Source organism: Oryzias latipes, chromosome 9, assembly GCF_002234675.1.
Source record: "Oryzias latipes chromosome 9, ASM223467v1".
NCBI lineage: Eukaryota > Metazoa > Chordata > Actinopteri > Beloniformes > Adrianichthyidae > Oryzias > Oryzias latipes.
Genome location: NC_019867.2, coordinates 26,427,349 through 26,440,881, shown reverse-complemented (window position 1 = coordinate 26,440,881; position 13,533 = coordinate 26,427,349). Strand labels below are relative to the sequence as shown.

General features: G+C 39.1%; 1 protein-coding gene across 1 annotated transcript in view; it reads left to right on the top strand.

The window, feature by feature from the left end:
* Positions 1-13,533, top strand: part of zmat4 (zinc finger matrin-type 4) — a 173,865-nt gene that overhangs the window by 29,124 nt on the left and 131,208 nt on the right. Inside the window, exon 2 of the mRNA XM_011479572.3 lies at positions 3,506-3,607. Coding sequence (XP_011477874.2) covers positions 3,506-3,607 — 102 coding nt within the window. The remainder of the gene's footprint in view (positions 1-3,505; positions 3,608-13,533) is intronic.

The window sequence follows — 13,533 nt, the reverse complement described above, 5'->3', positions numbered from 1 at the left end:
AGGGTTAAGGGTGTATTGTATAGTCAGAAATGTGGGGAGAGAATAGGTGAATAGCTATCTTTGTGGTTTGGGGTGACCCACTTTTAAAGCTTTCATTTAAATGCCATATTGTTAATATGTCTGCTGTTGGTGATGAATGTTCTCATTTTGCTGAGTAACTCACTGAGAACATTCAAGGTCGTTTGGAAACACTGTTCAAACAGTAAACTCACGATAATCACCTGCTGCTTGACTTTCCAATGGATAGGGCACTCCCAGAAGGGACAGTGAGTAAGTACATTATAAATGCTAAGCAAATTGTTGCTGTTTCCATCCATTACTCTGAAAAAAATTCCCACTCAGATTATCTTTTGATGTGTTTTAAAATCGTTCCCAGTGGTCTTTAATTATGATGATGCCGTTTTATGCCAACATAAAAAAGTAGTCAATGAGTCTTTCATAAAAAAAAATAAAAAAAAACAGTCATTTTTTAGGACATAGTTTCTGCAGAGCTGCAGGAGTTTATTAGAAATTCACCTCTGAGTTGTCTGCTCCTGATTCACAATGATACAATGTTAGCGTGTATCTACACTGGACACATTTGGTTTGTTTCAAGTGAATCAGAGTTCGTTTCCCCCCAGATAATCCGGACAAAATTTTCAGTCTGAATACACCCAAGCGGACCCTGGTCCGGGACTAGGAATCGCTCTAGCACCGATCTTTTGAGGTGGTTCTGGTTTATTTCCAATCGGACTGAGCCTTGGTCTGAATACAATCCTGAGAGGGGAATAACTGGACCAAAACAGCCACCGTAGCTGATCGTCACGTGATGTGAACACACTAGGAATGAAGGAACTGATGAGCCGTGGACAAATGTAAAGCAATGATTGTCATGTTATCAAACAGAAAAAAGTCCAACTGTTTTTTTGTTAGAAAGTTTATTTTAACACCGCTGTCTAGTTGTTTTGCCCTGCCCTCGTAACTCCTGGCCAATGAGTGAAGAGATCTTTAGTCACATGGTTTTGTTTTAAAGCTTTGGTTCCAAACAGGAAAGTCCGCTTGACAGCAGTCTACAGACCAAATTAAACAGACTCAGTCCAGACCAAATAATTTTCCCAGTCTGACTAAACCCCCAATCTTAATTTTCTTTATATATGTCTTCCATCATTAAAATATTGCCACAAGAACACTTTGAAAACACAATTTTCATCAGAGTGGGTCTTCTAAGGTGGGGAGGTTGAACGCCTCCCAAACCTAAACTAGAAGTTGGATCAACAAAACAAGCAATGAAACTTGTGTTTCCCATTCTGCTATTGGAAATTCCAGGAAAAACGAGTAACCCTGCAGACCTATAACACTGAACTAACTAACAAAACTTTCTTTTTGAATGCAATTTTTTTTTAAAGAGACTACTAAATACACAGCATAATCCTGTCATAAAAACTGTGTCACACCCTCAGTTAATTCTGATGCTGTGCAATAAGGTCTACTCAATACATATAACATAACTTTAATGAGGGAAACAAGAACAGCCCTTTGGCTGCTTACACCAGATGCTTGAACAGTTCTTCCTGGATGTCAAAACGCAGAAGGTACCATGGGCACATTCAAAATCCTACTTCTATCAAACCTGATCAATGGGTCTATCAAAAACAGGTGTAGTATTTTCCCAACTATAGGGCAGATTATAAGGCGCACCATCAATGAATAGTCTATTTTTGAATTTATGCTGCATATAAGGTGCACCGAACTATGAGGCAGATTAAGTGAGACAATAAAGTCAGAGATATCATTATACGCCTCTCTTCTGGCTCCACTTCCAAAGCCTTGACTCCATTCAAACTCAGTCAAGTCAACTACCTCTTAGTCTGCCGCAATGATGGTCAGTCAGACTTAACTGAGTACACATACCTGCAACTCATCCTTCTTTGCAACAAGGAAAAAAAACAGACTTATATCGCTAAAATAAATGTTACTGTGACTGTGTTCACAACAACCTGTTAGATACATGTACAAAAAAAGAAAACACAGTTCAACATGCTACATGTTAGCTACGTTACATGGGTTAGCATATTCACAATACCTGTAACTCCCAACCTTGTTTGGAACAAGTAAAAAAAAACGTTATTGTGGCTATGCTATCTCTTAAACTTGTTAAACGCACAGAAAAAAAAAACAGTCCGACACCGACACACGCTAGCCTCGTTAGTGTATTCATAATAACACCCAACCAAACATTTTTGACAGAGCTCCCTGCGGTGCTGCTCTCAAAATCGATTTGACATTAGTAAACAACTAGAATTAATCCAAACGCTCCAGATTAAAAGATGCACTATGGTTAAAAAAAGGGTGTGAATTAAAGTGCAGAATTGAAGACGAGCTAAAGATTAATTCTTTTGTGAAGTCATTGAATGCAACATGCCATTTTTTATACTAGCTACAACTTTGTAAACAAGTGAAAGAAAAAGTTGCTTATTCACCAAAACAAAAGCTTAAAATTCCTCCATTTTATTCATTTTCCTGTTCCTGGGTGCTGTTCATGCCTCTCTTATTTATTATTTACAGCACCTGTAGCCTAAAGGTGAATAAGTGTGAGTGGGAAGTTTCCCCAAACCACAGCAGGTATAATTTATTTACCAATCCAAAGGCCATGAAGTAAGAAAAAGATGAAACATACTTTTCAGGATTTACTGCAATTAAAGACATTTCTGTCAGTAATCTTTAGGTGTCTAGTCTCGGATATTCCAGCTAGTAGGCTATTTATAAGGTTGATTGAAATCTTGTTGTAGCTTGTTTTTTGTAGCTTTTTCTATGTCCAAGAATTCTTACTGACCAAAACAAACCACATAAACCTACTTTTCATTTTCAAAGTTGTTTTTTATATGTTTATTGTCAATTTAAACAGTTTGCATAAATTTGATGCAAACTAATGAACTGAGTTCACATCTTCCCTGCTCCTTCAGATGAATACGTCCCTGATTAATGGGGAGAGTTGAGCCTGACTGCTTTCAAATATGAAATGTGAGCCCATGATGGGAGCTGAGCTGAATTAGTAATAGAAGGCAGAGATGGCCCAGGTGTTGCACCGTAGTCCTTTGTAGCTCCTTTGAATATCTGCTTACACACATCACAAAGGCCACATGTCTTTTAAAAATTACTTGAGAAAAGCTGTCAATGTCATCCCCTGTTATTGTTTTATTTATTTATGGTCAATTGTAGTTTTGGTTTCATCCCTTAAGCCTTCAATACAAGTTTGGCTTTGTGCCTGAAGTCTTTGTTGGGTGTTTTGCACAAAGATGTTTAGCATCTGTCGCTAAATGCTCCAAGTAATGAAATATTAATTGGCAACATTGAGACTAAGACATTGATATTAAAATTATTGTTTTGTTTCATGGTGTGTGTTGAGTTGCAGTATCGTTTTCCTGACTTTACAGGCATAACAGAACGCAGTTCCAGTTTCCACTCTTTTCTGTTGGCTCATTTCTCCCTGGCTTCTTATCTTGTCTGTGTTTTTCTCTTTCTCCAGATGAAGTCAACAGAAGTGGATCAAGGGCTTTTCACAGACAGCTACTGCAAAGTGTGCAGTGCTCAGCTCATCTCTGAGTCCCAGAGGGTTGCCCATTATGAGGTGAAGTCACCCCCCAAACGTTACATCACTCAGGCCCTGATGCACTACACAGCTCCTGTGGAGCTACTATCTCACTTGACACCGCTCTTCCTCCAGAGCCTTTGGGCTGATCTCAGCACCTGAAGCCTGCAGCTGTCGGGAAACACACAACACACCTGTGTTCTCAGTTATTTCCTCATTATATCTCACTTGAGAGGAGTGCTATAAACTAGGGATTTTCGAAGTAGAAATTAACTTTGACATTTTACCTCAGATAATTATTTGAACAGTATTATTGCTTCATTTTTTAAGATCCAAATGTCAAGCAGTGTCATGACTAACGTAATTTCTTTTTGACAGAGCACTTTAACAAAGATATTGATGAAAGGGTATAAACATTGTAGGGCAGAGGTCAGAGCAGGCTTTTAGATCGAAGAACTATCTGCTGTCTGAAGCGCAATAGGAAATCTATCAGTGAGAGCAGTTTCAGGTTTGTATTTCCTGTATGGTGAATCATCTGTTATTTCATGAAGCCTGGGGGGCATTTACAGTTACAGTGTGAGAGAGAGCGGGTGCATACATTTACACATCAAAAGTATTAGAATACCACAACTATCCCAGTTATACACTATGTTCCAGTTCAAGGTGGTAAAATCCAAGAAAAATCTTGAAATGATGCAAAAGTAAGTTTTAAACTGTCAGAAATAACAAAATAAGGCACAGTTACCTAAGACTGAGAAATTGTGTGTTCAGCAACACAAAAATACGCTTTCCTAGAAACAGCAAAAAGACTCTTTCCAGGGAAGAGCAAACAGATTATCAATTTAAAGCTGGTTATGTGCAAGAGAGGTTGATCAAGCTTTGAATCTCAGTTCCATTTTTTTTGGATTTATCACAACAATCTCTGTAAATTAAAGGAAAACTTGAACGTGTTGTGGTGCCAAACCTTTGAAACTTTAAAGACCCAAAAACAAGAGATTTGTTACATTTTGGAGGAAATATTTAACGAAAATTAAGAATATTAAGAGCATTTCTTTTTTCAAATCATGAGCAGAAAAAAAAATAAATGCAGTTTGGCGCGAGTTCCCTGCTCCTTTCCATTCTGATGCATTCAACTGTGGACGAGTAGTTAGGTTCATATTTTTAATGAAACACAGACTGCCTGTTTTGTTGCATACATATATAATTATCTGAACCTGTAAATGGTAGTAACAGGTAGTTTAGAATGAAGTGTAGGGAAAGACCGCAACTCTACGGCTAATAATGTGGGAATTCTAAGTAATATTCCTGACAGATGTAGTAGAATAAAAAAGCTACTTTTGTTTTTCCTTCTGGCATGGTTGTCAGAGCCAATTTACCTGTGATTTACAGATCATTTGGCTTCAGTTTTATGAGAAATGTCCTTCCTGACCCAACCATCTGTTTTTATCTGTACTTGTGAATGGCATATGGGTCTACTGGAAAGGCCTCGATGTGGTTACTTACATTAACTTTGAAAGTTTTGTTTGCAATGTGGTGGCAGAAAAATCCCTTCATACAACTGCGGGTCTCGGGGGTGCCACCCCCCCTTCCAGTAGACTGTCTCGGCGTTCCTGACCCTGGTGCTGACATCATGTGATTTCTGCCCAGTGTCAAAGTTTGTAAAAGTGAAGAAATTCAATGAACCGCCGGTGTACGAGTTCTTTGCATGGTTTATTTGTACTTCTTCTGTGGTTTTAATGTGGTTCTTCGTGATACATCTGTGAAAATTTCAAGTAAAGAACCTAACCACAACTTTTACGTTCACATATGACCAGTTTCACCCTTGAAATATGTACAAATTGTATAAAGCAACAGCTTGAAACGGCTTTCAGTGTGGAGGACAATGTAATGTCTTAAAAAAACTACAAATTTAAATTAAAAAAATTAAGGAATATTTTGTTTTTACTGATGAATGGTGTTTGCTTGCTGCGTTAAGGTAATCATAGTCCTTTTTGTCTTAATCTTGAAAACAAAACAAAAATAACTAATGTTCAAATTTTATTGTTTCATTTTTTTTAAATGGAAAATAAATGTGTTGCAAAGTAATCTATGCATTTTCTGGAAAATAAAACACTGTGTTTTTTGTGTGTAAAATTTAATTAAAAATTAGGATATGAAATGCTAACTAACAGTTTACCTAAAATAGGCTGTAGAGCACTTTGTGTTCCACATGTGACAGTACTTATTTCAATGGAATAAAGTACAGTTGGGTTTAATACACTAAAGACTAAAGATGAAGTCTGTTCAACCAGATGAGACCTAATCTCTATTGGGAAAAAGAGAATTTGTTGATGAGCATGAACTCTTTTTTTGGCATAGACTGTGTAAAGGATAGATCGAATACATTGGAGTGGAGAGGATGAACAGAAAGGTGGAGGAGGAAGAGGAAGCATGTGGCTGCAGAAGCATTTTATGAGGCCAGTGCAAATCAAATTGTTAAATCAGTCATTTTTTTGTTATTTTGGAACTCCCACCACATAATATCTAAATACTTTATGTTTCGACAAAGACTTTCTTAATAATTTGACATATAATTTAAATTCTGTTCACTTACATCACATCTGTGACAGTCTTTTCCTCCCCAAACAACTAGTCAACCCCAACCGAAAAAAAATGCCTTTTTTTGTTTTTAAATTTGTTTTGGGCCTTCAGATAGTGAAGCATTCTCTCTACAGATCATGACTTCCTTAGTGTTGTTCCTCGTAGAAACACCAGAAAGTCTGTCTGCTGGCCTGCTGGGTCAGACATCTGCTGCAGAAAGAGCTGAAGAGACTTGTGTGGACAATTAGTTTGAGTGGTTACTAAAAGAACTTGGTGAAGGCCTTGAGCCAGATGTGCAAAGTTATTACTTTTCTCTTGCTTCAGTAGAAACTGTTGAAGTAAAAGAAAGTGTTCTTGAATTAGTGTTTTGTCATTAGAAATGTGCATGGCTTTGCATTTCATTTTTTTGGGTATTCATGAGAAATCCCAGTGTGTTTCCTGTAGGGCATTGTACTCACTGTGCAGCTGTAAAATGCTATTTAAAGAGGCTTCGACTGTTTATGACTAACTGGAGATCCTCTTTGTTCTTGGGAACGTTGCACCAGGCAGAATAAGTGGCTGCATTGATGGAGATCAAATATTTATTTTGTCATTGAATGCTGAATTTTAAATACAGCACTTGGCCTGTTGCCTTCTGAGGTAGAGGACATCTGAAAAGTCTTTTAGCAGTTAGTTGCTGACATATCAGTACATGCTTGGGCCATGTGACAAAGACAAGAAGAACAAGAAAGACCTTCTAAAACTACTAAATCTGCACATAACAGATTTTTTTCAAACATTTTTGGGCTAATGTTTATACAATGATGTTTTTCTGGATCAGGATCAGCCTAGCTTTGCAGGTATGTTTTATGTTTTATTCACCTTGAGTTAGCTCTTAAACCTGTGCAGTCCTAGACAAGTTTTTATTTTTCTTTGTCAAGTCCTAGCTCTTAATGTATACTGTAGATAAAGACTTTCATAAACTTCCTTTAAATCACTCAAACAATTCATTTACAGAATTAAATTATGAATCAAATCAAACGTTTTCAATTTATCATGAAATTCACACAAAGCGCTTTTATGTGCCTCTGAAAATGATTTGTAAAAGTAAAAAAGTTTTCTCATCATTCTCACTTGAGAAGAGCGCTGTAAACTAGAGGTTTTTTATGTAGAAATTAAACTTTGGCATTAGATCAAAATGTGAAGTAGTGTCATGACTAATGTAATTTCTTTTTGACAGAGCACTTGAACAGAGATCTTGATGAAAGGGTATAAAACATTGTAGGGCAGAGGTCAGAGCAGGATTTTAGATCAAAGAACTACTGTATCTGCTGTCTGAAGCCCAATAGGTAATCTATCAGTGAGAGCAGTTCCATACCATAGCCATTCACCGGACATAGCTCCTAGCTCTGCCGCAGAAATCTTTTGCTTGTCATGCCGCCGTTCGGGCAGCTGGCTGGCCGGTAGACGGACAGCCAGCTACGGTATGGGATATTGTAGTTTAGGTTCGAATAGGAATAATAATATCCAGGACTTGTCTTTTATTATTATACTAATTAGAAGTCGCTTTGCATCCGAAGGCTAGTAGGCTACAAGCTACGTAGCCTATCATTTGTCCTATTGTCTTTGAACGCATCACAGTTACAGGGTAACGGTGATTGGTCGAGATGCATTTTGGGATATGTGTGATGCATGATGGGATACGCAGCATGTAGCCTTCAAATGTTAAGCGACTGCTAATGAGTGTGTTAATAAAAGACAAGTCCTGGCAATAATAAATTGATCATTCTTGTTTTTTCTTTCATTTACGAATGTGGGTCAGAGAGACACGGAGGTTACTGCTGAAAGCGGCTTTTGCGGCAGGAAGGACAGCATATCCGTGTTTATGAATGACTTATGACGTGAATAATTAATAATAATAATAATTCGCACAAATTATATATTTCGTCAGCACAAGTTAATTATTTGGAGGGAACGAAATATTATTTCGTGGGAACGGAATATTAATTTGTTGGAACAACATATTAATTTGTGGGAACAAGATACATTTTATTTTTTCCTTGTCAGGACACGGGCTCCGTAATATGTATATATATATATTAACAAGCATGTCCTGATACATTACTTCGACTGAATAATTCTAGGCTTTGCTTATCAGGTTTTCTTTTTGCTTCTAGAATGTACTTTGTTACTTCTGTAGGAAGTAACAAAGTAACCCACTTCAATGAAAACTGTGTTTTTTCGTCACGCACTCTTAGCATTTTTCTCATGACAAGGGAGATGTCTGTAGAAAATTAAGATTGAACTTGCATTATTGAGTAATGCTTTTTTCAAACTGTTGTAAATCCAAATGAAAAAAATGCAGTTTGAAAAAGCTTGTAGGTGTGACGTAAAATTTTCAATCGGCGGGCCTCAAGCTCCCTGATCTGCTCCATTCCAATACATTCAGTTGCAGATGCATGCAGGTTTTCATTTTCTTCGTCTGAGCTTCGTCTGGCTCAAAACTGTAAGGCTGGATAGCTCCAATATTGCTCACTATTTTTATTGCACCAGTAATCTAAGGTTGGGGTTGTGAGGGGCTATAAGCTATCGGGAGAGAGTGTAAACAAAGGAATGATGGGAAACAAAGGCAGGATCGCTGCATGCCAACAGTCCTGCCCACAACTGAGAGGGGAATTTCTAATGAACTACTGCTGCTCTGCAGAAACTATGTCCTAGAAAACCATATAGGTTTTTTTATTTCTATGTCTGAAAACAGCATAATCAGAATTAAAAGAACACTGGAGACACTTTCTCAGTGTCTCACAAGGTGATTGGAGTGGGACTATAAACTAAAGACAATAAATCTTCCACTGGGTCTTTTTTATCCATTCACAAGATCAGCCTGGTGTATGGTGGTCAGTTGAAATCCAGTGAGTACAGAGCACAGTGGGGGGTAGAGACCAGTATTTCTTTTTTATCTTGAAGAATCTCTTATCTGAACGTAGGGCACCATGTATCATGGTTTGAGAGTGGCATTTCTCTTAGACCGTAAAATGCTAGCATACCTTCTGAAAACATTGTGCATTTGTTTCTATGCTACAAGTGTTGTAGGACCTTCAAGGAAACCATATTTTACTAGAAAAGAACAGCAAAGATTGTCTGTTTTTCTATAAATACCAGCCCGAATTCTTTTAGCGAAGAGCCTTGTTGGCCTCAAGGGGTTACCGCCTCTTTGCTCTTTACAAGAAACATAAAAAGAGGGCCAATCTAACCCGCATCAGTGTGGCAACACAGATCTAGTGAGCATCCTGTTAAATTTTTTACTCTCCAACTCAAAGCAGTTCTTAGTTGACGATAGAAACTGTAAAATGTTGGTGATCTTTAAACCTCATTTTCAAACAGATGTGAGGCAGCTCTACCCTGCAGAGAAAATCAGAGCGGCCTGCCGTTCCCAGTTCAAAGGATTGAGCGGCTCATGTTAATTCATTCCTCTGTCTCTTCCCATTTGTACCAGTCTGTATGTGCACTGCAGATTCTCTAGATGGGCTGCCTTGCTGCGAATCATCCACACAAGACAGACCATTTCAAGCCTGCTTCTTTACTAGACAACCAAAATCAAAACTGACCACTGAATACTCACAAACCAAGGTGTTTTCTGGGAGTTTACCCATATTCAGACATGTTGTCTATACTTCAAGAACCAAAGGGTTTCTTACAATAAAACTATAATCACCGAAATGTTCACGCTGATTTGCAGGATAGAAACCAACAGATGTATTTTCAGTGTATTACGTTCCCAGTCATGAATAATAGTCAACTGTCACCCTGTAAATAATCAAAAACATTTTTAAGGTGTGGTCACATGAACCCAAACTGGCGTTGCCCCATATGAGTGTTGTCGTGAGTTTTTGGATTGTTCAGACCCGTGGCAGGTCATAGAGAGAGGCAGCCGGTTTGGGTGCATCATAAGGGGAGTGCCGGTGTGTCTTTCAGCTCCCTTGTGGTTTGTTTAAAAGAACACATATTGATTGTTGTGCGTGTCATAAGTGTGTTGCTAAATATTTTTAAGGCCAATGCAAGTTGCATGCACTTATGACGTATGGGTGACGCTGTGGTGACGCCACACTCCAGACCCTAGTTGTTAGTAAAGTGTAAATAGTGACCCCTTATGAGCATTGTACAATTTTCAGAATTTTAGGGGTGTTGAAAAAATAAAATATTGCTTGTGTCTCACTTCCTTCACAATTACTTTTTACCCTTGCATGTTATTGGTGACGTCACACTCGCTCAGTCTAGTATTCCTATACAGTCAATGGCTTTAAGTGAGGAAAATAAAGTTTACTTTAAAATGTCACAAATGGCTCCATTAGACTCTTTGACTACTGTATGTGATAGATTCAATTCAATTCAATTTTATTTGTATAGCCCAAAATCACGACAACAGTCGTCTCGATGGGCTTCGAAGTAAAACATGAAATCAAAAGGATCACGAATACAAAGAGTTCAATAGAAAAATACTAAAATGAACTAACAAACTGACTAAGCTATACTGGCATCCCTGCCCTTAGACCCCCCTTCGCGGTAAGGAAAAACTCCCAAAAAAACCGGATTCCGGAAAAAACGAAGAAACCTCAGGGGTGCCCACATGAAGGAGGGATCCTCCCCCAGGACGGACAGGCGATTTACCAGAAATCTTAGAGAAGAATTAACTTATCTAAATCTACAACTACATATATAAAAGTCCAGCAGACGAGCTTCATCCAGCCGTGGTTGTGGGGACAGTCAAAGGCGCGAGTCGAGCCGGAGACAGGAACCACAGCCAGGTGTAGGAGCAGGAGCAGAGACGAGGTACTCGGTCAGGTACAGAGCAGAGACGAGCCAGAGATGAGCCAGAGGCAGGATCCACAGCCAGGTGTAGGAGCAGGAGCAAAGGCGAGGTAAACGGTCAGGAACTGGAGCACGGATGAGCCAACTGGAGTCTGGAAGCACTCCCACTCCCCAGGAGGGGAGAGGAAAAGAGGGACAATACATGAATCGCACTGCACCAAACAGAGGCATGGAGAACTAAATGATAAATTATGATCAAGAATAGAGGAGAGGAAGGGTAGAAGTAAAAAAGGAAAGAGGACAGAACCCCAGTGCACCATAGTTACCCCAGCTTCAACTTCTAGCAGCCTTTTAAAAGAAATAGTTATTATTAAGTTTAATTTAAACAAACTAACATTAAGTTAAATAATCTCTGAATACTAGCTAGTCTGACAATAAGCCTGTCCAAAGAGGAAAGTTTTCAGTCTAGCTTTGAATGTAGAAACTGAGTCGGCCTCTCTTACATGAGCTGGGAGTTTATTCCATAAGACAGGGGCTTGGTGGCTAAACGCTCTACCTCCAACCGTACTTTTACTAATTCTAGGAACCACAAGCAGTCCTGCATTTTGCGAGCGAAGTGTTCTGATTGGTTGGTAAGGGACTATGAGGTCCTTAATATAGGACGGGGCCATTCCATGTAAGGCCTTATAGGTTAACAGGAGGATCTTGAACTTAATTCTAGAATCAACTGGGAGCCAATGGAGCGAAACTAACACAGGAGTGATGTGATCTCTTCTGCTGGTTCCAGCTAACAATCTAGCAGCTGCGTTCTGAACAAGCTGGAGACTTCTTAAGGAACTCTTAGGACACGCTGCTAACAAGGAGTTACAGTAATCCAGCCTCGACGTAACAAATGCATGGATGAGTTTTTCAGCATCACTCTTAGAAAGTATATTTCTGATCTTAGCAATATTTCGCAGGTGAAAAAAGGCAGTTCTACATGCCTGAGATATGTGAGCCTTAAATGATAAATCCTGGTCAAGTAAAACCCCAAGGTTTCTAACTGTGGAATTAGGGGCTATACTTATGCCATCCAGGGAGACTATCTGAGCAGACAGAGCATCTCTGAGGTTTTTAGGACCAAGTATAATGACCTCAGTTTTTTCTGGGTTCAAGAGGAGGTAATTAATTGTCATCCAGGTCTTGATGTCACTGATGCAGGCGTTCAGTTTCTCTATCTGGTCATTCTGGTCAGGCTTCATGGATAAATACAACTGCGTATCGTCGGCATAACAATGAAAATTAATGCTGTGTTTCCTGATTATGTTTCCTAGGGGTAACATATAAAGCGTAAACAGGATCGGTCCCAAGACTGAGCCCTGTGGGACTCCATAGTTGACTCGAGTGCACTGAGAGGAATGGCCATTTACATTAACGAACTGATACCTATCAGACAGATAGGATTTAAACCACTGGAGAGCAGATCCTCTGATCCCTATGTCCTGCTCTAATCTATGGAGTAAAATACCGTGGTCGATAGTGTCAAAGGCAGCACTGAGGTCCAACAGGACCAGAATAGAAAGTAGTCCCTTTTCTGAGGCCAATAACAAGTCATTAGAGACTCTAACTAGTGCAGTTTCCGTACTGTGGTGAGGTCTAAACCCCGACTGAAAGTCTTCAAAGTGGCTGTTGTCCTGTAGGTGGCAGTAAAGCTGCTTAACTACAACTCTTTCTAGGATTTTAGAAATAAAGGGCAGGTTTGATATCGGTCTATAGTTGGCCAAGATGCTAGGATCCAAACTGGGCTTTTTCAGAAGAGGTTTAACAACTGCATATTTAAAAGACTGTGGCACGTAACCCGTTTCCAGAGAGGCATTTATCATTGTTAATATGGGATCATTAATTAGGGGAAAAGTTTCTTTAAAAAGTCTAGTGGGAATTGGGTCTAACAGACACGTTGAGGATTTGGAGGACGTAATAATTGATGTTATTTCCGCTTGATCCACAGCAGTGAAGCAGTCTAATGTTACAGAGGTTTCTATGGATGCCTCCATTTCTACCGCTTCAGCCTGTTCTGGGCTGATAATAGGAATAACTTGATTTAACTTATGTCTAATATTTGAGATTTTACTATCGAAAAATGTAAGAAAATCATCAGAGCTGAGAGAAACAGGAACATGTGGTTCTACTGAGCTCTGACTGCGAGTTAATTTAGCTATAGTGCTAAAAAGAAATCTTGGATTGTTTCCATTCTCTGATATTAAGGTTGAATAGTACTGGCTTCTAGCTCTACGCAGAGCTTTTTTATAATTTAATAGGCTATGTTTCCAGATATCCAGAGACTGCTCTGAACCGGAGCGGCGCCATTCTCTTTCCAACTTACGGGTTTCTCGTTTAAGAGAACGAGTTTCAGCGTTAAACCACGGTGCTACTCGGTTTTGTCTGACGAACTTAGGTTTCAAGGGGGCAACAACATCGAGTGTACTCCTGAGGGCTTGTAAGGCATCATTAACAAAGTGGTCATTTATACTAGGACTGATACTATGGGAGCTGGTCTCAGAGTATTTTCTCAGAATATCACTAAGTACTGGCTGAACTGTGTGTTTAAACTCAGACAC